Genomic DNA, 25,843 nt, shown 5'->3' on the forward strand with positions numbered 1-25,843 from the left:
TCTGTAGTTACTAGTGTCCACGATTGGGACACTTTTGTGTAAGAGCATTACACTGGCTTCTGGAATATAACCAGTACAGGGGCTTAGTTTAAAGAGGTAACTAAGGGTCCTGTATTTGGTGCGGTCAATCAGGTAACATAGTAAGTTATTAGAGCCAATGTATGAGGTGCTCTTAGCTTATGAGAAGGCTAAGAGGACTTGTCCCACAATAATTATAGGGAGTTGCTGGTGCTGTAGAACCCGTGGAGTAGTTACATATGTTGAAGTGAAATTTGCACTAAATTTGTTAGCTAGGATATTAGTTATTTCTTTTCTGTCAGAGCAGGCAGTATTTTTATGGACTAGCTCTAAACATTACTAGGTGTTGGTTCTTAAATTCCTGCCATAGTTAAAGACTTGTAATTATTTTTGGCTTCAGTGGCTATTTTAAGTTCATATTTCAGCGCTGAGCTTTCTAATTGTACTCTTGGGTTCACAGCTAGTCTGCTTAGGTGTGATTTTAAGGTGAGTAGAATGAAACTTCTTATTAAGTTAAACTGTCATCTGGAAAAGGCTCACAAAGTTATTTCAAGACACAGATATTCAGTCTTCCATGTCTGTTCTAACAGTCTTGTCATTAAGTCAAGACTTGAGAGTCTGGAGCCAGAGTCGTGCACTGGGTCTGGTTCCGATTAATAACTGAGTTATACAAGAATGAGGTCAAGAAATGGAGGTGGGGGGTGGGGAGCAAGTGACTGTAGAAATGTTATGCTGAGCATCTGGCTCCGTTTAAAAAGTATTGCACAAAGTGGCGTGCATGTATCATGTTAGTTTCTTACATAAGGTGCAACAATGAAATCTCTAGGAACTAAGAGCAGTCATAATTTTACAACCCTGTCTTTAAGGACCATCTGATTCTTGCTTCCTAGTAGGTACTTTAGTGAATATGTGACAACTTGAATACAGTGATATCTGTAATTCGTGTAGCTGGTATCGTATGATGAGACGTGGCCCTTGGAAACCATACCCGTTATTCAACACTGACCCAAGAAGACTTCTAGCTGAATATATCATATTTATTTTGGATATAAATGCCTTGAAATTAGACAAAGGCATACTAACAATTAATTATTTAGAACAAAGCCAGGAGGCTTGGCTTACATTTTTGAACCAAGCCCTGGTTACTGCACATTTGTGTTATATAACTGTACAACAAATGTACACTGAAAAATGTCATTTCAAAAAACAAAACTTGCTGCTATATGATATTGTTTGAGTAATAGTTTATGTTGGTGGTGCTATATCTTATAAGGCTGTTCCAGTATTTAAAGTATGTTGTTTTTGTTCTGTTAAATCAGTTAGATATTTGGGATTTATTTTGTCTAAACATAAAGCGGTGGTGCATCGGTAGCGTTGTTGCCTCACAGCAAGAGGTTCTCCCGTTCGATTCTCGGCTGGAGCACCTTCTGTGTGGAGTCTGCATGTCCTCCCTGCGGTCGAGTGGTGTTCGAAAGACATGCATAGAATGGGCATGCCTTCGTTGAAGGTTGGGCATTGAGCTGGCACCTCGGCACCTGTAAAAAATCTACTGCCAATCATTAGCAGACCGGAGTTCCGCTGTGGCGACCCTTAACCTGGAAAAACTGAAAGAAAAACAACAACATTTAGCTCTTTTCTTTTGGCTGCTGGTTGTGTTTTCTGTGCCTCATTTGCAGGCACTGATTGTTCTGATGTTCACAAATGTTGTCAGTGTCACTTTAATGGTGATGTTGTTTATACTTCTTGCTTATTTTATGTTTATTTTTCATCTACTAATGGTTGCATTTAGCAGTATGTAGCTAGATTTCATGTTTCCTCCCATGGTTTATACCTGGAAAACAGAAGTATGATGTTATGTTTTGGAAAGTTTTTGTTTTCTGTTCAAAGACAAGTCAGCAATGGCTTTTCTGAATCAGGCTTGCATGTCTCCCTTTTCTTTTCACCCCTTGATTGAGACTTTGACAGTTTTCAGACAGCTTTGTTAACCAGGGCACCTGCTTCACAGATGCTAGTAGCCTGCAGCTAGAATCACAATTAGATGTCTTAAACCTTTCTATCTAGAATCTGCTTGATATATTTTTATATTGCTGAAGCTGTGTTTTTGTTTTATGCTGCTGTCTGCACTGAATAGCACATGCCAGGTTATATAATTTGAATGAAACTTGGGTACATCTATAGGCTACACTCTGAAAAATGAGGACATACAGGCCCATTTCTGTGTGGTCTACTTTTTTGATGTATTTGGTTATTCATAGTAACTGTATACTGAACTTCCACCATCCTACCATTTAAAGAATCCTCTTGATTGTTCAGGATAGTGCTTCAGTATTATTGTATTCCATTCTTCAAACTGTGTACTGAACTTCCACCATCCTACCAGTTAAAGAATCCTCTTGATTGTTCAGGATAGTGCTTCAGTATTATTATATTTCATTCTTCTACACTTCTGTTTAGTGTGATGCAGGAGAAAAGTTAGTGCTTTCACTGTATATTTTATAACTTTTGCTCATCTATTTCATAGCTGCCTTTCCCACACAACTCCTTAAACTTTTTCCATGTTATGTGTTTGTTTGTGTGCGTATGTGAAACTAGGACTTCAGTTAGCTTCCTTCCTTAATTCATGCTTTGTACTCTGCCTTGGTTGCAAGCCACAATAAAACAATTTCCAGATCGTTTCTTTTACGTCAGGGCTGTCTTTTGGGAACAAGGTCAATTCAGTGTATTCCCTATGTGAATCACTAACTGTGTTACTCGTGCCTTCATAGATATCTTAACTTTTGGTGTGGTAATAAACATAACCTGAGTCACACGGCATATTCTTAGATATGCAGTTTCAGGCATATTTTGTTGTCAAGTACTATACAATCATGGCATGAGCTTCCTTGGATGAGGTAATTCTCCAGTGAACTGAACTTTTTTAGCAGGGAATACATTCATACTGTAAAATATAAAGTTTATGAGACTTAAAAATCTAAAACACGGTATTTTATTTTTAAAAAATCTGAAAGAAATAAGAGTCCACTGCAGTGCAGTCTGGAGTAAACATGTCTGTTGTAGGGGCTGCTCTTTCAAGAGAATAAAGTCAGCAGAAACTCTTCAAAGAAAGCAAAGTTAACATCATTTCTTTTTAGGTACAGCTTAATTGAGATATAGAGCTGTGAACCCTGGAAAGGAATTCTGTAATTGCCCTTGAGTGCAGCAGAAGTGTACATTCTGATATCCAGCCGGTTGTGGGAGATGCATGAATCGGACTGGCGTGGTCAGTATGGAGGCGTAAGAGGAACTTTTCTTATAAAACAACTGTTGAACTCTTCACAGAATTCAAACTGCTGCCAATGAAATGAGTAATTGGATAGCAGAAACGGCTGAATTTCCTTTACACAATGATTAAACAGCATTTTGAATACAATTTGGAGATAATATGACCGGAACTATTTTTTTTGTGGAAGTAGACACATCACAGAATGTAAAGCACAGTCCAGTACTGGAACTGATCATCTTTACTGTAGTTTGGATTTAAGACTGCTGCAAATTGGGGTGACTCTGTTCCTTTTTTCTGGTATACCTTGGCCATTTCATCATAAAGACAGTGTTAGCCATGGGAGAAGTTACTTGCTTGGGAACATTTAACCTTCCATATGTAAGACTCAAACCTAAATGTAGAAATTATAGCTTATGTTTTGGCCACTTTGAAAGGAAGCAAGTCAAAACTTTGCTAAGGTTTTTTACTGCAGTCTCCTAAGCAATGCCATGGATGTGTTAACAAACATGTTGCAGAGGTCATACTAGATATGTACTTGCAGGTCACCTATGTAAGCATTAAGACCACTGACAGATAATCACCATCTAAAAACCTCGGAGAACATTGATGTGGAACATTCTCCAGATGGACCTCATTCATTTTTCATTTGCTTGCATCAGGCACTTTTAGTGGATTAGGTGTTGGTTCAGCTTTACTTGGTATCTTTTGGTTTGGTTTAACAACAGCTGAACTGTAGTGATTGGGATACTTAGGTCAGGCTTTACACATTGTTTGCTTCCATGGCACTGTAGGACAAGCTAATATCTTCCTGCAGCATTTACTGTGAGGCATACATAAGCCATTGTATGTGGAGGCATTTATTTAATTTATTTATGGCATTTGATTGCTGGGAAAGTCTGAGTAGGTAGAAGCCCATTTTCAGTGGAGGCCCGGGGAGAAAAGCTCTAACAACATGTTGGTTACTATTGTGGGTGACTAGATTTAATTTAGATTATTTACTTCTTCCATACTAACTTTGATACCCCAAAATGAAGAAGTGAACAAATGAGCCTGCTTCTCAATGCATTATATTTTATCATGCTTTTAAATGGATTTTTTCTTCCTGTTTCATCTTCAGTCCTGCAGACAGAAGAAGCTGACTTGAACCTCTACAGATAAGCCTGTTTTGAGACTGGTGTTCTCTTTTTCCTTCATTTAATGGTGTATCCTTTGTTGTCATGCTAATGAACTATCTGAAACATGTTTATGTGTGTTTTTCTATGGTCACACTATGACTGAGACCCAGGAGCGGCCTTAGGTCAACTGGTGCCCTAGGCAAAAGGGCTCCATGGTGCCCCCCACCACACCATCTGGTGCCCTCATCCTAGTCTACCTACACCAAATAAATACTGGAAAAGTGCCCCTACTAGAGCGGTGCCCTAGGCGGCCGCCTAGTTGGCCTATGCCTAAGGCCGGCCATGACTGAGACCTGTATTTCAAGAAATTCTTTCCTGCGGTATAGGGTTATCTCTGCCAGGATGTTAGCATTAACTAAAAGTGTCTGTCAGACCATTCCAGTGATTAATTAAATGGAAAGAAAGCAGAGTAGCAGCATTGCAACACGGAAAGTCACCTTATAATTGTTATCCAACACAGGTCAACACTGATGTTGAAAGCCAAAGTGATTCTAAAACATTCTGTGAAAATGTATCACATTAGGTTTTCTTGAAGTTGACTGAGAAGAGGTGCTATGTGAACTGGCAGCATATTGTAGAAAGTACTGAATTTCAGCAACAAGGAAGGTTGTGGTGCACAGATGGCACAGGATATACTGGTGCCATGGAAGCAAACAGTCTGTAAAGTATGCACTGGAGATGATAGACAATCTTAAGTGCATCTGCTGAGTGTAAAGAGATGATAAGAACATGCTCAGAAACTGCTATAGGAAGAGAGCGAGAGAATGACTACAAACCTGCTGAATGAATAGGTAGAAGTGGAACAACCACACTTTTATTGAATGGGGATGTGTGCAGTGGGTGGTGTCTAGGGGAGGAATGTTCTGGCAAGATAAGTGGATATAAGTGCTATAAGCTTATTGAAGCTAGGCAGAACATGAACATAGAGTAATCAGTATAAATATTTATTAAGAGAAGGGAAACACTTAGGCAACTTAAAAGCATATTGGAAGAATTTGCCTGACTTTGGACAATGTCGGACTCATATTGTAAGTGGAAGTACACTTCTACACTGTAATCATTTGATATTGGGACTGTATTGAACGAGTCCTGAAATACAGAGACTGAATGGCTGAAAAAACAGACTTGCATATACTAAGTCCGTGATACCATTTATTGGAATATTCCCTTTTCTCCAAGGTATGTCAATCTCAGAGTTGGTATATATATATATATATATATATATATATATATATATATATTAGTTTGGGGGGTGCAAGTGACTCCCTGCAAAAAGAAGTTTAAAGGAGAAGAGCTATTCTTTGAGATTCGCTCTTCTCCTGTCTTTTCAGGGGTTTTTTCAGCGTTTTGGCACTCAGCATTTTGAGTGCTGACATTTCAGTCAATAGGGAACCCTTTTACACTGATACCTATTGTATACAACACCAGTCCACCAGACATTATTGTGGGCTTTTTATCTAGCTTCAGGTTCTCATTTTTCCACCACTCTTTATCATTGTGGAGGTGAACATCACCGTGGCTTACTACTAGTTTATAGTTGCCAGCCAGTTAGAAGCAGCACACATTCCAGTTCTTTTAGCAACGGGTATAAGGCTTGCATGCTGTCTTACTAGCTTAGTAAGACTAATCCAGTCAACGTACAGTGGATAAACAAATATACAGAGAGATAGACAGATACATAGATACATACACACGTACATACATAAAACATTTACATAGACTTCAGAAGGAAGTTGCAGGCCTTCTTTTTCGAATCAGGGCTGTCTTACTACCTTACTTGCATTAGAATACTTGGGCAGCCCTTTATCCTGAGTTTAAATTGTTCTGGAATCTCTGGTTATAAACACTCATATTGGATTCCTCTATGTTAATGTTCTACCTGGCTTCCATATGCTTATACTATATATAGCCAGATATGCCCTAATAATATACACTTTATGCTTACGTGGCTACCAGATGTTAAAGTAATACAGGGCTGCACAATTGCTTTATGCTGGATAATGTCCAGTATAGCTTAATGAAAACTGACAGGGCTAGTGACTAACAGCAAATTCCACATCTTGTTGCTTCCCTCTTAATAGAATAGTCATCCTGCCTTCTAATCACTTTTCAGTAAATAGTTCCTAGCCATTTTAGGTATGAATATTAGCACTGAACCATTTGTTGTAGTATTACTTATGAGAATTTATTTGCAAGTATGAAACACTTTGTTTTCATATCTTTGCTAAAGAACTGACATCACCAGGTGGAGTGTGTGTGTGTGTGTGTGTGTGTGTGTGTGTGTGTGTGTGTGTGTGTGTGTGTGTGTGTGTGTGTGTGTGTTATATTTATATAGTATTCTAGCCACAGAATGCATTCATGTTGATTCATGTTACATATAAAAAAATACTAGAAAGCAAGTGATCCTAATTGATTTTCTAAGGTGATCTCATTAAAAAAAAAAAAAAACCAGAAGTCTCTGCATCTTTCTGTTTTGCAAGTTTTAGATGGGTGCAGTCTTGCAGAAAGTAGTTTTGTGTCTTACTGAGTACATCAAGATAGGTTTCAGTTGCCCACAGCTGTAATATTACAGATACTGCATACCTTTCAGCCAGCTATAGCAACAGGGCTTGCTTTCTGTGAGCGTTATTTTAAAGTTAATCATCCCTACTGTCAGAAGCAGCAGTTTCCTGAATACATAGACAACAGTTAGTTTAACAAGATTGATTTTTAACTCCTCCTAGATTTGTGTAGAGATGCAAGGCTGGAATGGGGAGGGGAAATCAACTGAGCTCTTCCAAGAGGTACCTGGGTAGCAAAGGTGCCAAATAGCTTTCCTGAGTCGAGCAGGATCGTTGCTCTGTGGTATTAAAAAAAAAAAAAAAAAAAAAAAAAAAAAAAAAAGAGGAAGTCTGTACTTCTATATAGACAGTAGTATGTTTCACTAAACTGATGAGTCAAGTGCGGCAGGTAGAACCAAGAAATGAAGCTTGTTCAACAACAGTGGAGGTACAGTACAGCACAAGTTCAACTGCTTAAGTTGCAACTAGATGACATCAGCTACTCTGAAGCTTCCCTATTGTGCGAGCTGCTTGGCAAGGAGAGCGGAATTTGGAATGCACTTATGCTGTATGCAGCTTTGGAACTTTTCCTGTCCTTCCCATTTATTTCGAGAAATCATCTGTTAGCTTTTCATAAAATTTCATCTGTGCATTTTGTATTAACACTGAAGCAGATTTCCATGCCATGTCCTTTTATCTGAATAAACTACACTGAAACTGTGTATAACCAGTGAGAGACAGTGTGGGAAATGATTACATCAGCTTGAGGAGTAGCTTGATTGGTCAGGGGAGCGTGGTTTGATTCCCTACCTAAAAGACTTGTACATGTAACCCTTTGTGAGTGGAGCTTTGGAAGCTGTCTACCTCCCCAGGACTAGTGCCATCTAACACTGGCTACGTGACAGGTACGCTACTGTACAGTAACCTGGTGACACTGGAGCATTGTCAGTGTGAAGCGTTTTCAGCAAGTGGTCTGAGAAGGCACAAAGCACAGTTTTCAAGAGGCAATCTTTATTTTAAAATGCCATCTTGCTCCTCTGACTGCTGTCGTTTACGGTCTGGTGAGGTAAGAATTTATTTTGTCATTAAACTATCCTTCAGGTTTCTGAATTTTTATTTTTTTGAAAACCTAAATAGGTGTTGTAGAAGATGCCTTCGAATGCCGCTTTGAACTGTATACTTTAATATTAAGTCCTATATTGAATTTTAAACAAAGTGCGTATTAACAGCCTGTAAAATCTTTTATGGAGTTCCACCTCAGGAAGTAACACTATTTTTACGAGTTGAAAATCTAGTGGAAGAAAGGCAAAGGCAAGCCATCTGTGGAACCCTAGTACTGCTGTAAAGTTTCTTTTGAATCCTGCAATAGTAGGGTGATAATTTTCATTGATCCAGCTACCTTTCTGGGGACAAGAAAAGTGTCTCGCGGATGTACAGCTTACTAGAATTTGCCGTATTGTAGATGAATCTGTGCTGCATTTGGCATTATATTGCTAACCTGGCATTTTCTTGTATAGAGCATACGTATAAAGCCTTTTAAATTAAAAACTGTAGTAATAATGTAATGTGACTCAGACTGTTCTTATATTTAAATCCATTAATTTTGTGTACAAGTATGTGTTTGTATGTATGTGTATAAACGGTTAAAAACACATAAAGGGCAGACTACATAGCCTTATTGTTCTCTTCTCCCTTGTGTATATGTATGTGTGTGATATATATATATATATATATATATATATATATATATATATATATATACATACACACACACACACACATGCATATACATATATATATATATATATATATATATATATATATATATATATTATATATATGTTTATATAGATGGGTGTCCTACACCCAGTTGAATTGACACAATGCCGACACCTGTTTGGTCGATACAGACAGTTGGGTGACAGTTGTGCGAGATTGAAAATCTGAAGGTAGAGAAATATTTTCTTTCCCTGGGGATTCTGTGATCTCAGAATTAGTATATATAAATAGCAGTGGGTGTGGAGGGGTGCATGCCCCCCCCCAAAAAAAAAAACAAACACGTGCCATTGGTTAAGTCTGCTCTGGGGTAATCCTTAGAGCATGTGCGGAATGTGTTGATATTTGTTGATTTGACATTTTTACATCAGCCTTCTAGGTGCTGACATTGTGTCCATTTGATTGAGTGTAGGACATCCATATCTATATATCTATATATATATATATATATATATATATATATACACACACACACATATACACACAAATATATATATATATATATATATATATGTATATATATATATAAGTAAAAGTAAAAAGGTGACACAGACAAACCAGTTAGTAAAAACTAGAAGAAAACCTAGCAAATCCAGAGTTTTGACTGTGTGATACCTTAAACTGGGTCATTTGCTTATATCCCATGGGCCTCTATTATAGGAGATTTAGGGTATCACACAGTGAAAACTCTGGCTTGGCTAGGTTTTTCTTGTAGTTTTTATATATATTTAACCACATGTATGTATGTATGTATATATGTATCTTTCTTCTCTAGCTATGTGTACATACACACACAAGGCCACGCGTCCTTTTGAATTTGTTATGTTATACTTCTATCTGTGTCCTTCAGTGTTGTCCTCATCAGGCTGTATTTGGTCTAATGTACTAGTTTTTAAAAAATATTGAGCCAACAGAAGCATTAAGAAGAAAGTGGCATTCAAATTTTAAACATAAATGACTTTTTAAAGGGTTTATAAACAAAACATGTGTGGAACATTATATAGCTGTCAGTATTCTGTTATAAGTCTTAATTTTAAGGAAACACACCCTTACTTGTGCACTTTTTTTACTAATTTTCAATCTGCTACAGATTATCAAAGTTTATAGTGAAGATGGAACGAGCAAGGCAGTCGAGATTCCTGCAAGCATGACAGCGAGGGATGTCAGCCAGCTACTTGTTTATAAAAGTCACTGTGTGGACGATAACTGCTGGACCCTTGTTGAAAATCACCCCCAGCTAGGATTAGGTAGGGAATAATTTAACATTATTATCACTGAGCATCTGATACATCTACAGGCAACATGTAGTATTCTTTGTTTTTTTTTTTCTAAAGTCAAATATTATATAATTAAATTACTGTACAATCTAAGATAAAGGAATGTGTTATCATATGTACAAATAAGTAACCAGTGCTTGTGTTCCAGTACTGTAATGTGCAACACATTCACTTACCATTGTTTGTTGAAATTGTTTTTATTGCTACAAAAGGGATAATGAACATTTATTTTGCTTCCTTAATGTAATCATTTCCAAAGTCCATCTTAAACATTTTTTATGAGGTAATGCATTAAAATAGTTGGGAATGTATTCTAGCCATTGGCAATATATTGATAAAAAAGATGTTACCACTTGTTGCTTGGTTGCTGTGTGTCTGGGGCATTTACCCTCCCTTAAAGTCGACCTTTGTATCCAAATTCTTTGAATATTTTATTAAAGTTTTTCTTGTGTACAGATTTTGTCTTTTGTAATATACAGTGAAGATTTGTTTAAAAAAAAGAAAGAAACTTTTCATATTCTCTTTGAGTCTTTTAATGCCAACCGCTGCATTTTAGGTTTCACAGTACATTTATTGCAATGGTAGGTCACCTTTTAGTCAATGACTGCATAATCTTTTGCGTTTATTATTTTAAATTAAAGTATGTATTGAGAGTTGTCTGTAACTTTAGTCTTGAGGAATGCTGTTAATCTGTAGGGGAATGGATTATAACAAAATGCAAACTGCAGCTTTCCCAAAAACAGGAAATCAATTTTCCCCTTTGGAACCATCACAGTCTGTGTTTTTGTTTGTTTTGGAGAACTTTTTGTTAATGCCTTGAGACAGTTTGCATTTGTTGAGTTTAGAAGTGGTTATCTTTCATCTGAGGGTGATTTCTGGCATATTTCATTGACAGATCCTTATATAATCCCTTAACACAACCGCAGAGCTGCATGTGGAAATTTCCTTAACACAACCGCAGAGCTGCGTGTGGAAATTTCAGATATTTCTCCTGTGGAAGCTCTCTGCTCGCAGTGGTCTTTTTTCTGTAATTTCTGTGTTATTTTCTTTTGTCTTCAATAGTTATTGTTTCTGTTCAAAGCAGTCCCCTTTCTGAACAGATATCTTGGCATCACTGAAAATTTTTGATAGCCAACTTTTCCCAGATCATGGTATTCACATCTGTATTTATGATGTTTGCATTGTGTATGTATTGTTTAGTTGACCATTTTTTGACTATGTCTGAGCTGGGAGAATAAAACTTGTTTGGAGCATAGAAATTTGACATGTATACATAGAGTGCTCAGTCCATTAGATATCTAAGGATCGTTATGTCACTGGTGTTGACACCCAGTTTGACCTTAACACAGTATTTTTTTTTTCACATAAGTGGATTTTTTTTTTTGGGGGGGGGGGGGCAGTGTTGTAGTACCTGTGTCATTCTTTAGATTATCTCAGTATGTCTGTAAAGTATCACATTTAAAAAAAATAAGAATGTGAGTGATTGCCAGACTATGTGTGAATGCAAAACTTGATCTAGACCTAGAGAAGGAATCAAGCTTTAATACCTATAGCTAAGGCTACTGCAACAGTGATCATTTGAACATCTATTGTTACGGCAAGTTTGTTTACACAACTGTACTTTCTTGCAGTTACAGAGTACTGGGTACATTAAATACTTGATACTTCATGGGAATGTTCTTCAGTTAAGGGCCTTGAGCAAGCTGCAAGATTTCTAAGCCTCCACCACCTCTTAGTCCAATGAAGCCTGCAGCAGATGCTATTCTCAGTACCCTTTTATCACTTATGATTTTACCAGTGATGGCACTGTGATACTGTAGATTGCACACTAGAGGGAGCTAGGACTCCATGGGTCATCTCTAGTGGTCATTGAAAAAGTACAGGCACATTTGTCTTCCAGTAATAACTCCTGCCCAGTGTTTGATGTACAGTGACATCATGCACCCCCATGCAGCAGCCCCAGGGTACACTTTCATGTATCCACCACCTATAAATCTGATGTCATCATTACTGGCTCACACACTGCATGCAGTTGGAGGAGCTCAGCTTCTCCCCCTTCACTAGGAGCCACACTCTGTTGTAAGATGGAAGACCAGATGATTCAGTGCTCCATTTTGTCCTCGTCTTTCCACAAGTTGCGTCTTACTTCCTTGGTAGTGCACTCCAATGGAAAATCTGGAGCACAATGGTCTTTCATAATATAAGGTGAGTACTGTACCTCATCGGGTTTCTGTGGAAGGAAACAGACCAGTCCCAAAGTTACTGTCCTCATGCACCAAATGATATACTCATTATTGTCTTTTAGATCTGTGGTGAAAAGTCTGGAAACTTTGTTTCCAGATGCACATATCCAGAACTGAACATCCCGTCATCTGTTCAGTACTTGTTCATTCTAGTGAGAATATGATCTTTGGAGAGCAGTAAATAAATGCTTTTGAGGCAGAGAATGGAAATGAAGTTATGATGCAGCATTACCTGAACAGACTTGGAAAGGTGAATTGGTCTGTCTCTAAAGTTTGTAGAAAATAATTGCATGATTACAATTATGCAGTAATCTTAGGACCTTGAGGAATGTTGGAGGAATGCCAGGTCTGGCCAGCACATTCTTTTTTTCAAAACAGGTTTATTGTTTTAACATATAAGAGAAATATCATAACAATTTTATACAAGTAATTAAAAATAGGTATTATTATAATATTCAACAAAACAACTAAAGTATTTACAAAGACATCCACTACAATCAGATCAATTAATTAAACTAAAATACCATGCTATTGAAATTACATTTTTTTTAACAAATTTTGTAAATTATCCCATACAATAAAATAAGATGTTTTTCTGTTTGTTCTAGTCCTAATTGTGTTTATTTCCATATGGCACACTATATTCATAACATTTTTAAATTCATTGAACGAAGGAGGTGTATCTGAAATCCAATTTCTAGTTATTATTTTCCTAGCCACTGCTAGAATAGACTATAACAAGGGAAGCTTAACCTTTTTAACACTTTGAGGTACAGGTGTGTTGAATAATATAAGAGATTTAGAAATAATGAAATTATCTGTAAAAAGAGCCTGCAAAAATTCATTAATTGACTTCCAGTATTCTTTCAATTTTATACAGTCATAAAACATATGAGCCCAGTCAGCATTAATTTCTACATTACATCTCTTACATAGATTATCTTTATTATTTATTTTATTCATCATCAAAGGTGTATAAAAGATCTATGTAAAAATTTCCATGTATAAAGTCTCCAGACAATGGAAGACGTAGTTCTATAAGCAGATTCCAATATATATTGTTTATCTTGTTGATTTGGTGGGTCCCCATTAATAGAAGTGAAATAATTCCAGTATGAATCTACACTGTAAAAAGTTTCTTGTCTGATAACTTTATGTATGTATGAAAGTTTACCTTTATCAGAAACTTTATGTTGTAAATTTAATATCAAGTAATCAATCAGTGTTGGAATAGATTCTTTAACAGTTATAGACATTAAATCTGTTTTATTAATGAGATGTTGTCTAAAGGTCTGAACCTCTAACCAGCAAGTTTCTCTTAGATCAAATTCTTGTTTTAAGAAATCTAGATTTTTAACTTTATTATCAGATATCAACTGATACCAGTACTTTGGCCAGCACATTCTGAAGGCATCAAGTTTCATGGAATCAAAAACCTTTATTAGTTTGATGGACAGCTTGCTCTAAGACTGTCTTTACCTAAAATAAATTCACTCCTTTTATGGTAATGCTACTTTTTGGACAGGAAATAACAGCTTCTGAAACACTAAGCCCTAAGTAGTGTGTGTGTATTTATGTATATCTGCTTGAAAAACATTATGTCGCTTTTCTTGACACTGTAATGTCAAAAATGGTATCTTATCATGTTTCCTAAGAAATTACCTGTATCCTAGCTGAGCTTTTGATAAAATCCTTTTCTGATAGGAAAGGACTGCTTCAGTAAGATGGTAACAAGGATTTCCACATTTGGGAGTAGGGCAATGGACTGATAATTTACACATACCGGATTATTAGCAATGATTGTAGTAATCTTGGCATCACTGATAATCTCCATAAACTCTTACTTCTTCAGGCCTACTGAGTGAGGTCATTAACATTGATACCAGCCTTAAAGATTAAAGCCAGCATGTTGTTTGGTTCTATAGATTGTTGTTTTACTTGGCTAGTTTGATAGCATATTTTTCTTTTTCGCTAGTAGAGGTTTCATTGTAGTGAGGGGTAATAGATGAATCATCACACAGGAATATTTCGTAGTATTTTTTTTTCCATGTGACTTAAATGAATACATTCCACTTTAGTAACACAGAGACGTCCTGTTACTGGTAAGAACTATCAGAGTTTGGATAAATGAGGTGAGCTTGCTTGGATGTGTTGGGCATATGGGGATAGCTGATTCTAGGGGTGTTTGGAGTTGCCGGGAAGTGCTAGAGAGTCATCAGATTTCCTTCATGGAAATATCTGTGGGAATGGAAGGTGTATTGATTGGTTCACTGGCAGAGTGCCACTCCATGGAACAGGAGAAATATTGGTTTGGATATTTTAAGAACAGCCTGGAAACACACCACATGGACTAACTAATGAATGGTATTCTGGCAAAACTGGATGGCATTGTTGCCCGTGCTTGAAGTAGTGATATGTGTGTATGTAAGGATGGAAATATACATATAACAAATAAGAACTAGAAGGGTCTCATAATTTAAAGTCTATGGACTGTATAAACATGCTTGGAAGGAGCTAATAATAAGAATAAGCATTACAGCTTGTGGTCTCTCAAACAACTAAGCAACAGCCAAAAAAAGAAAACACACACACACAATAATTATGTAATGTATGATTTTAGTAAATCTAGACATAAAATATGTAATAGTCATATAAGATGAAGCAGTTTGCTGAATTTAGATATTAAAGACAGGATTTAATAGCATGGGCTTGCATATAATAACATTACTAACATTTCATAAATGACACACACTGTATTGAACATCAAGGGGAAGCATGCTGATTTTCTTATATAAGTAAATATGCATAACTAGGGTTGCCACCTTTACAAATGCCCAAAATGGAACATTTTTGGTACAAACGTCAGATTTTGCAGGGCAAAGCATACTCACAGCCAGTAGAAGGGACAGATCTTCACTTTTTTGCCTAAATAAAAGCTTATTCTTGTAGCATTTTAGTTGCTTATTCTGTTTCTTATAACATTTAGGTGTTTCGGATACAGAATAACTATTTTATGCAACTATTACATACAATATAGGAAATATGTTTGTACTAAAATCTCAGGACATTTGCCATTTTTTCGATTTCTTTGCAGGACACAACTGCCCAAAGAGGGACTGTCCCTCGCAAAGTGGGACAGGTGGTAACCGTATGCATAACAAGTCATGTAATTGCTTTAACTTGAATTGTAGTTTTTGTAACCCATCTTGACCATACATAATATTTAAGTGGTTACCAGGGTAACTGATGTTTTATACATGACAAACTGACAAAGTTGTTCAACAGAAACAATAGAAGCCTGAACTTGAAATGTCACAGAATGTAACAATCATATTCTGAACATATAGTATTAAATTGACAATAGGCACTCAGTTTAATAACATGGGCTTGTGTATAATAACAGTACTGTTTTAACTTGTCATAAATGACATACACTATATTGAACATCAAGGAGAAACATGGTGATTTTCTCATATAAGTAAATGTGCATAACAAGTCATATAATTGCTTTCACTTGAATTGTGGTTTTGTAACACATCTTGGCCATACATAATACTTAAACTGTTACCAAGGTAACTGATGTTTTATACATGACATCAAACTGACAGAGTTGTTCAAGGGAACCAATAGAAGCCTGAACTAGGAATATCATGAATTTAACAATTGCATTCTGAATAGATAGTACTAAATTGACAATAATCACTCAGTTTAAACTTTGCTGATTATACAAAATAGAATGTTGCCATTTAAATCTAAAAACTTTCAGTATACACCATAAAATGGTAATTTATGAATATGGAAAGGGAACTTGTAATTATTAATCACAGTAAGTGAATTTGTTGTTTTTGACCTATAATTTCACTCATTTTATAATAAGAAATGACAGATATGAAAATCCTTATGTGTAGGAAATGGGGGGAAGAGGGATGTACTAATAATTAAAATGTACTAACTTTCATCAATGTTCACATAAAACAAACTTGATGCTTTAAGTAAGTTAGCAACAAACACAGTGATTACCTAAATGCTGGCAAACAATTAAATATAACGTCTGATATATCCAGTAAAATACATTGTATTTTAAACATTAGGTATAAATATTATTACCATCTATTTATATTAAGTAATAAGCTTTGAAAGACTTCATCAGTAAGGGTGAATATGTTAAACAACTGTGCGCTATAGTCTTTTACTGAGGTTTTATATATGATACATCCTACTTTACTATGATAGAATTGCTTGTCATCTATCTTTCATGTAAATATTAATTGCTTATACAATAAATAGACATTTATATTGTATTAGAATTCTGCCTAATCTACAATAGTACTATATCTGTTCAAAATAACATAAATATTGCTTATTCCTATTACAAATATTCTCCCTATGATAATTCAATGTATGGAGCTCAGATGTTCTGGATTGTCAAGGTATGAGTGATAATCTGATGCATTTAGGTTTATCCATCAAATTAGGAATAATTTTCATTCCATGGCTAGTGCGGATCTTAATTTAGTTAACATTTATTAATTTAAGTTTATTTCACAAAAAAAACCTCAAACATATACTTTATAGTTATCAGAGGAGAATGTTTAATAGTCACAATAAAACAAACAATACATAGTGTAAATAATTTAAGATGGCTTTAACTTTATTATCTTTAAATACCAATGGCTTAAACAATCCTAGCAAGAGATCAAATCTACTGAAATATTTAAAACTGAACAAAGCACAAATTGTCTTCCTTCAAGAAAGTCCATTTCAAGACAAATGACAATTGCAAATGGAATTCTATGGACTATATGATATTGGCGCAATCTACTTGTAAGACAAAGACAAAAGAGGTAACACTTTTATGGAAAACAAATGTGATTAACCCAGAAATCATTTATAAGTATGAAGATAAAGAAGGCCTTATGGCATTAGCAATAGTTAAATATAATAACAGAATATGGACACTAGCCAATCTATACTGGTTCCCGGGCATTGGAACAGGAACTGTTAAAAAACACTTGGATTTCATTTCCAATAATTATAAAGGCAACTTAATATTAGAAGGAGATTTTAACTGTATATTTGATATTTCTGAAACTACAAGTAAAAGACCGCTGTGTACATCTGCTGTATCAAAAGCTTTTAACAAGTGGGTAGAATAATTTCATCTTGTAAATACTTTCATATTTAAAGAAGATAAATCTTTATTGTTTTCCCATCAAGATCACATATTTGGTAACCAAGCTAGAATAGATAAAATATTTTCTGCCCATGACTTGCACTCTAAAGTCATTAATTTCTCAGTCACTCCATGCCCCTTTTCAAACCACAATTCATTGATCTTCATTTTTTCCCTTAGAATTGCTCTACTAGTAACCTAAACAGTATATCCCTTAACTAAAAAGCGCAGCACTTGTTCCTAAAAGTTTTTTCTGAAAAAAAAAATAAATAAAAAAAGCTCAGCACTTGTCTTAAAAGCATCTTCCTTGCAGGTTAAGCACTCCTATATTATACAAAGTCCCTCACTTGCGAAACCCCCCCAGGAGTACCCACTTCCTTACTAAGTCCTCTCTTATTCAGTCTCATACCTAACTTCTTAAATTTTCTAGCATGTCGAAGGGCCAGATGCTGGCGTCCTCTCCTGCCCAGTTGGTGAATCTGGGAATATTGAGGCAATGTTACAATTGCCTCATGTACACAGACAACCCTCTCCTCCTCCCACATAACACAAGTACTTGCGAGAGTCGCAGCTATTTAGCCAAACTGGAGGCTGAGCTCTCTCAACTCAGGACTGGCAAGACCAGACAAGAGGAGAAGGCAACTACACACACCACAAAACCAGCTTCACATAATGCTACCACACCACTGAATCAAACACATAAACACACAAAGACTTACTCGGAGGCTCTGAGTAAAAATTTACCTAAACAGCAGAGGCCTCCAAAGCAGACACCCAAGCAACTGCTACCTCAAGACACCCCACAAGCAACACATAAACCACAAAATCAGTGTGCAAAGGAGTCACAGCCCTTAAGGCCAAATACAACACCAAACATACTTGTCATAGGTGACTCCATAGTCAGACACACTGACGTCCCACTCACCAGGCTGAACAAGGAGAGGGTCACAGTAAGCTGCCTATCGGGCACTAGAATTCGCCACATAACACAAGCACTCTGGTCACTCCACGGCAAGTACAAATATGACACAGTCATTGTCCATGCTGGTGTGAACGACCCAAGACGTACCTCCCTGGACTACAAGAAAAGAGACATAGAGGAGCTCTCTGATTATGTAGCCCAGGCAGGTATGACCCTGACCCTGAGCAGTATCCTTCCTTCACCAAGAATGATGCCACAATATAGAGACAAGATGATCAGCTTTAACAATTGGCTTAACTTCTGGTGTCATTCAAAGGGGATCCAGTGTCTGTCTGCCTGGGATGACATGCTTGACAAGCCACGCTGCTTCGCAAGGGACGGCTTGCACCTGTCACCCCTGGGATTCCGGATATTGGCTAAGGCTCTTGCCACTCCCATAGTGCCTTTTTTAGGCAAGGCTCAAATTCTAAACCTACCACCCTAGAAAACAAAAATGGGAAGAAACTGAGGGTAATGCTGCTCAATGCCAGAAGTCTAAATCTCAAAATGCACGCACTCGAGGCCCTTCTCAGTATGGAGAACATCAATGTCTGTGCTGTAACTGAAACCTGGTTCAAGGCTCCTGAAAGCACCCCGGCACTATCAGGTTTTACTTCATATCATGCGTTCCGGCCCCAAAACCTGGACCACACCACAAAAGGAGGGGGTGTATCCATATTCATAAAGGATACCCACACCTCCAGGTTGGTGGCAATGCACAAAGCTTCGGAAACCATCCAGGTGCAACTAACCATAGGCAAAACTGCTCTACAATTTGTAGCATGCTACAGGCCCCCCTCTCAAACTCAGGAACCCCACACAGCCTTCCTGAAGACACTGGAGGGTATAAATGTATCTCCAAACACCATCATATTGGGTGACTTCAACTACCCGAATATAGACTAGGAACATTACTCAAGTCCTAACTTTCTAGCTCAATGGTTCCTGGAGTTCATAAATTCAAATGCCATGGAACAACTAGTCACTGTTCCCACGAGAGGAGAAAATATACTAGATCTCATTATCACAAACATGGGGACAAAATGCTCCACACCGGAAGTATATCCCTCATTGGTGAGATCTGATCATAAACTAATCTCACTGGAAATCCACATCCCGCCCCCACCCCAAACAAAAAAGACCACAGTGAAGAACTTCTCTAAAGCAAACTTCACACTACTCAAGACTGGTGTGGTATCCTTCAAGGCCCCTGAGCCAGTGGAAACCACAACCCAAGCTGCGGAAGCCCTTACAAATGCCTTCTATGAACACCTCCAGGACTGCATGGATCAGGCAATCCCAAATAAAACCAAGACTCTTTCCACCAAGGGCAAACGTCCAGTCTGGTGGACCCCAGCCATTAACAAACTTTACAATAAGAGGAGAAAGCTATTACATGATAGAACAAAATCCATAAAAGGGAAGTCACCCCTGATCATTCTTAGTAAAAAAATACGAGCACTCATAAAATCAACTAAGGCCAATTTTGTGAGAAAAATTGCCATGGATTCAAAAGACAATCATAAGGCCTTTTTCAGCTATGTTAGGAACCTGGGTGGAAACTCCCAGATATGCTCAGAATTAGTCCAAAATGATACAAAAATCACTGAACCCACAGACATTGCCAACATACTGGCAGACAGGTTCAGTGCAAACTTCACCCCCCCCCCCCAAAGGAGAGATAACTATCCCAGCGGAGTGTAGCCTCCCAGACATCTCAAATGCGCAAGTGAAAGCTGCTCTCTCTAAAGCTAAAAACACAGCATCAATGGGACCGGATGGTGTCCCAGGCTGTGTGCTACACGAGCTCAATGAGGAACTAAACCCGCACATAAGGCAGCTGTTTAATCTCAGCCTTATCACAGGATACGTGCCCAAGGAGTGGCGTACGGCAACTGTGGTCCCACTCCACAAAGGCGGTGCCTCTACGGACCCTGGTAATTACCGCCCCATAAGCTTAACAAGTCTAGTCTGCAAAGCTATGGAGAGGATCATAATGGAGCTCATAAACAAAGATATAGGGGACTTGCAGACATTGGACCCGACCCAGTTTGGCTTTTTCAAGGGCAGATCATGCCTTTTGAACTTGGTCGACTTCTTCAAAACAGTCACCAAGGCCATTGATGAGGGAAAGGCAGTCCATACAGCCTACCTTGACCTTGCAAAGGCTTTCAACACAATACCCCACTCGGGTATTGTAGAAAAACTTACCAACTTAAATGTAAACCCATATGTCACAAGATAGGTTGCAAACTGGCTTAAAGACAGAACCCACAGGGTTAGAGTTGCTGGCGCTATGTCAGACTCCAAGCCGGTCACAAGTGGTGTCCCACAGGGCTCGGTCCTTGGCCCCCTATTGTTCGGCATCTACTTCTCAGAAGTACAGGCCAACATGGGAGGACTTTGGCTGACAAAGTTTGCAGATGACTGCAAACTGGGCGCCATAGTGGAAAGTGCATCAGACACGGATATCCTTCAGAGGGGACTCACGGAAACTGATAGCTGGTGCCAGAGCCATGGCCTGAAGTTAAACGCCAAAAATGTATAGTCATACCCTTCGGGAAAAACAAGGTAACCCCAAGCTACCATATAGGTGGCAATCCACTAAGCACAGAAGAGGTTATCAGGGACCTGGGGACCCAGGTTGACAGTGGCCTTTCTTTTGACACTCACGTTGCTAAAGTGGTTAGAAAGACCTTCTACATTGCCCACCTGATCATGAAGGGATTCACATCCAGATCTAGTGAGGTCATTGTTCCCCTGTACTCTTCACTTATCAGACCAATGATCAAGTACAATGCCCCATTCGGGATGTATCTCACCCGACATCTACAGCATTTGGAGAGACCCCAAAAGTCCCTCACCAAAAGGATAAAGGGACTCCAAAATCTGTCATATGCTGCCAGATTGAAGAAACTCCAGCTCTATTCAGTTGCATACCGTCTGCTCAGAGGTGACATGTGCCTGACATACAAGGCCATGTCCAACCCAGAATTAATGGACATGCTCCACCTCAAAAAATCCAAATCCACCAGAACCACTAGAGCAAGCAACTTAAACCTTAGCACGGATATAAATAGGATGTGCTGGAGGGATAGATTTATCACTCAGAGACTCCCTATACTGTGGAATAGAATCTCAGTCCATGTGAGGCAGAGCACCGCGCTGGCTCTGTTCAATAGAAATCTTGACCTGTGGATGGGAGATCGTAGGTTTACCCCAGGAATCATCTCTGTGTCACTGCTGGACAGAGGCACAACAAACTAATGGGCACAGTATTTTTTTCATATAAGGGGTGGCGTAAGCCACAAAACTCTGGGCTAGGCTTATAAATGCCTTAGGGCAGATAGCTTAGTATAAACCTATGAACCGATGAACCTATTAAAACTTCAAAATGGGTACAAACCAATAATCCACTAATTAATTAATTAATCAATCCATTAATTAACTCCAGAATTCCTGCATATATAAGTAAAATTAAATAGTTAAAACCCTGGTTATTATCTGAATTACAGTTCTTCTTAGATATTAATTCCACCACGAGATAACTAAAATAAGGACATGGGACACATTAAAAGCTTTACATATATGGTAAAACCCTAACTTTGTATATAAAAAAATCAGAGAATGGGATTCTGAAGTATTAGATCTACAATCCAAACATTTGTTAATAAAAGCTGAAAAAAATCAAAATGATTTGGAGATGAAAAAGAAAGTAGAAGTATTAAACAATAAACACAACAACATTCTAACACAAACTAGTGTGGCTTTAGAAAAACTAAAAATTAATAGCTGGGTCACTTCTCCCAAATATCTACATAATTTATCCACAAGAATCAAAATATAATCAAAAGCTAATAACATTAAATGTATCTTCCATGAAAAGAAAGGGAAATATGTTTCGGATATAGGTGACATTCTTGATGCTTATAGAAATCACTGTATGGAACATTTCCAAAAAGAAAATATACATATCGATCAATTAAATTTAGATGAAAAATTTTCTAATATAAAAAAAAATACCAGAAAATTAAAACTAGATCTGCAAGCACCCATATCCTACAAAGAAATTACAGATACAATAAAGAGAGTAAAAATAATAGAGCTCCAGGTATAGATGGCATAATTATGGAAATCTATAAACATTTTCCTTCAAAGATACTATCCCTCTTCCATAAAACTCTATTAGAAATTTGGTCACAAGCTTTAATACCACCCTCTTGGAGATATTCCTTAATCACACCAATCCTAAAGGAAAACAAATCCCAAAACCTCTGTACCTCATATAGACCTATATCAAAACAATAAATAATGATCAAACTGGATTTATATATCATAGACACACACATGACAATATTAAAAGGATAATTTCTCTTATAGATTATGCTAATAATGTAAATAAAGAAACACTCAAAATTGGCTTAGATATAGAGAAAGCCTTTGATTCCCTAAATTGGGGCTGTTTATTCAAAATCCTAATGCTATTTGAATTTCCTGCATCCTTTGTTCATCTCCCAAAGAATATATATATATATATATATATATATATATATATATATATATATATATATATATACAAATAATTTAGCGTATGTCAAGTTAGGTCCTCTTACCTCTGAATCTATACATGTAACAAAAGGCACTAAATAAGGATGTCCCGTGTCACTGATTCTATTTGCTTTGGCTATTGAAATATTGGCAGATTCAATTTGTAACAATATAAAAATCAAAGGTATAGATGTTTATGAGCAGTACAATTCTAAAGTAATCTTATTTGCTGATGACATATTACTAACATTATCTAATACAAAAGAGACATCAGAAGAATTAGATATATTAATTGACAAATTTCACATGACTTCATGACTCCATTTCAGTAAATCAAAATCAAAATTTTTATTTTTAAATTAAAAAAAAGAACTGCAGACTAATGGGGATCACATCATATGGAAACAATAATCTACTTTAAAATATCTAGGAATTGAGTTATGCAAGGATAATAATGAATTAGTCTCAAAAAAACTACAATAATATCAATACAATTAAAATCTTGGTAGAAAAATGGAACAAAATATTATTAACATTTGAAGATAGACTACAGTTAATAAAAATGGTTTTACTGCCCCAAGATCCTATATATAGCCTTGGCAATACAACTGTTACCAGAAAGGAATATACTTAAAGAAATAAATTCATGCCTAATAAAATTTGTATGGTTTCCCAGAAAAAAAAAAAAAAACAGAATAGCTTTAATACATCATATCAAACCATGGAAATGGGGAGGATTATACTTTCCTGATATAGAAACATATATAAAAGCATGAATATTAAAACAATCTCAGATTGGATAAGTCCAAGTTACTTTGCAAATTGGAAAGAATGTCTAACTGTAATAACAATAAATGAATTTTATTTACAAAAAAGTTCAAATAACAGATAAAAACAATTTGCCATGGCACATATTATGTATTAGTATGCAATATAACATAACTAAACCCATTAAAACTTGTATGTTTAATTATTACATTGACTCATTTAGGAAAACTATTAATGCAAATATATATTTAAAAATCTGGGTGATCTTTTAACAGCATTTATAGTCACAAAGAACTTTCCACATAATATATATATAGAGAAGTTATTAATTCTTGGGAACAGAAAATGTTTGTTTGTTGGCTCCAATGTATCAAAGAACTAAAAGTTTTAGATATGCAGGTAAAAAAAACAACATACAAAATTCCACAACAGAACAGGCTAACTTTACAGAGTATTCTGTCATATTCACAATATTTAAGTAGAATAATTAACAATTCTTCATTTAAAGAAATACCTACATTTACGAAATACATATATGAAATCATATATAATGACTTTGACATGGGAAACAGTATTTCAAAATTTTACAAAATATTGATAAACTATAAAACAGCACCCAAAACCTCATATTGGAAATATATAACAAAAGGACACTAAATACAGTAAACTGAAGATATTAAAACAAATATAAACGATAAAATATACATCCTTTAATCAATACTGGAAAGTTTTTAATTGGAAGTTTAATTGGAAATGCTTGCACAGAGCATTCTTAACCCCATATAGAATCAGTAAAATTAGTTTTTCCATAAAAGGAGTTTGTTGGAGTGCAGATTGGAACCACTTTTTCTTTTATTATGTTAAAATTAAGCCATTTTGGAATGGTATTAATAACTCTCTACAAGCTTTATTTAATGAATCATGTTATTTAACTAAAGCTCTTGGATTATTAAATGTGAACGAAGGTCCTCATTTGAATAGGTCAAACATGTATCTAGTATGGACTATAATTGCAATTTCAAGGAAGTGTATAACAAGAAGGTGGAATGCAAACACAATACCAACTTTGGAATACTTCTACAGCCTACTGAAGACCACAGCATTATTGGAAATTAAAATTAAAGAACTATGAATTTATCCAAAGCCATTTATAAACAACCCTTGGGGAAAAGTCTTATCATTGATTGACACTATACAATAATTGATCAGACACTCTCATAATGGATTGGACATACTTATAAAGTAACTGTATACATTAAAATCTGTTACAGTGTCAGGCTAATGTAAGTAGTATACATAGTTATTCAAGATGTTATGTATAAATACTATGGAATTCATTCAAATGTATTTGAAAAATAAAAAAAAAATTTGAGAAATAAAAAAATGATTACTGAATGTGTCTACAAGTCTAAACCCAGAAATATGAGCTGACATGGGTCCTGCAGGGGGGCAAGTCCAGCAGTTCGATGTTACGGTCTTCAGCATTTTTTCTTTCACTGTTACGGTTTCAGGATGTGGGATACAAGATTGTGATAGTAAACCATATAGGGTACATATAGAGGCATTTGCATTCGGTTACAGCAGTTGGTTACTTACAGAAAAATGTTTACATTCTTTTTTAGCAGAACAACTAAAATTATTATATCAGCAGATATAGTTTTGGATAAGAAGTTTATCACATTAATATTGTAAAAGGTTGGTTGAAACATAAATAACATCAATGTATACATTAATGCTGAGTAAGCGAGCTGCACTTACCAGTGTTTTGTATGACATAAATAGGGAATTCATAAAGGTTACCAGAAGGTATACACTACGCATATACTGAGTAAACTTTCTGAGTGAATAAGACAGCAAAAGCATGGTAGTAGGGCAGTTCTAGAAATCAGAAAATGTACCTCAAAGTGTACACATAGTGTATACCTCATGTTAATCTTTATGAATCCCCCCCCAAAAAAAAAAATAAGTAGGTATTGTGGAGTGTTGGAGGACATGAAATTAGCCTGGTGTAAGGAACAAGCAAATCCAGGGGCTGTTTAGGTACTGTTTAAGTTCTAATTTAAAGGTATTCAGTTTATTAATTTGTTTTAGTTGAAGTGGCA

General features: G+C 36.4%; 1 protein-coding gene across 5 annotated transcripts in view; it reads left to right on the top strand.

Moving 5' to 3' along the window:
* The window catches only part of GRB10 (growth factor receptor bound protein 10), a 2,734,830-nt gene that overhangs the window by 2,066,692 nt on the left and 642,295 nt on the right, over window positions 1-25,843 (top strand). For 4 of the 5 annotated variants that reach the window (XM_044064795.1, XM_044064794.1, XM_044064798.1 and 1 more), the window contains one exon: window positions 9,862-10,018. In XM_044064795.1, coding sequence (XP_043920730.1) covers window positions 9,862-10,018 — 157 coding nt within the window. Of the gene's footprint in view, window positions 1-7,353; window positions 8,062-9,861; window positions 10,019-25,843 lie in introns of those variants that run through there. The other variant, XM_044064797.1, reaches the window with a different exon arrangement.

Source organism: Protopterus annectens, chromosome 3.part0 (assembly GCF_019279795.1).
Source record: "Protopterus annectens isolate FY-2018-M chromosome 3.part0, PAN1.0, whole genome shotgun sequence".
NCBI lineage: Eukaryota > Metazoa > Chordata > Ceratodontiformes > Protopteridae > Protopterus > Protopterus annectens.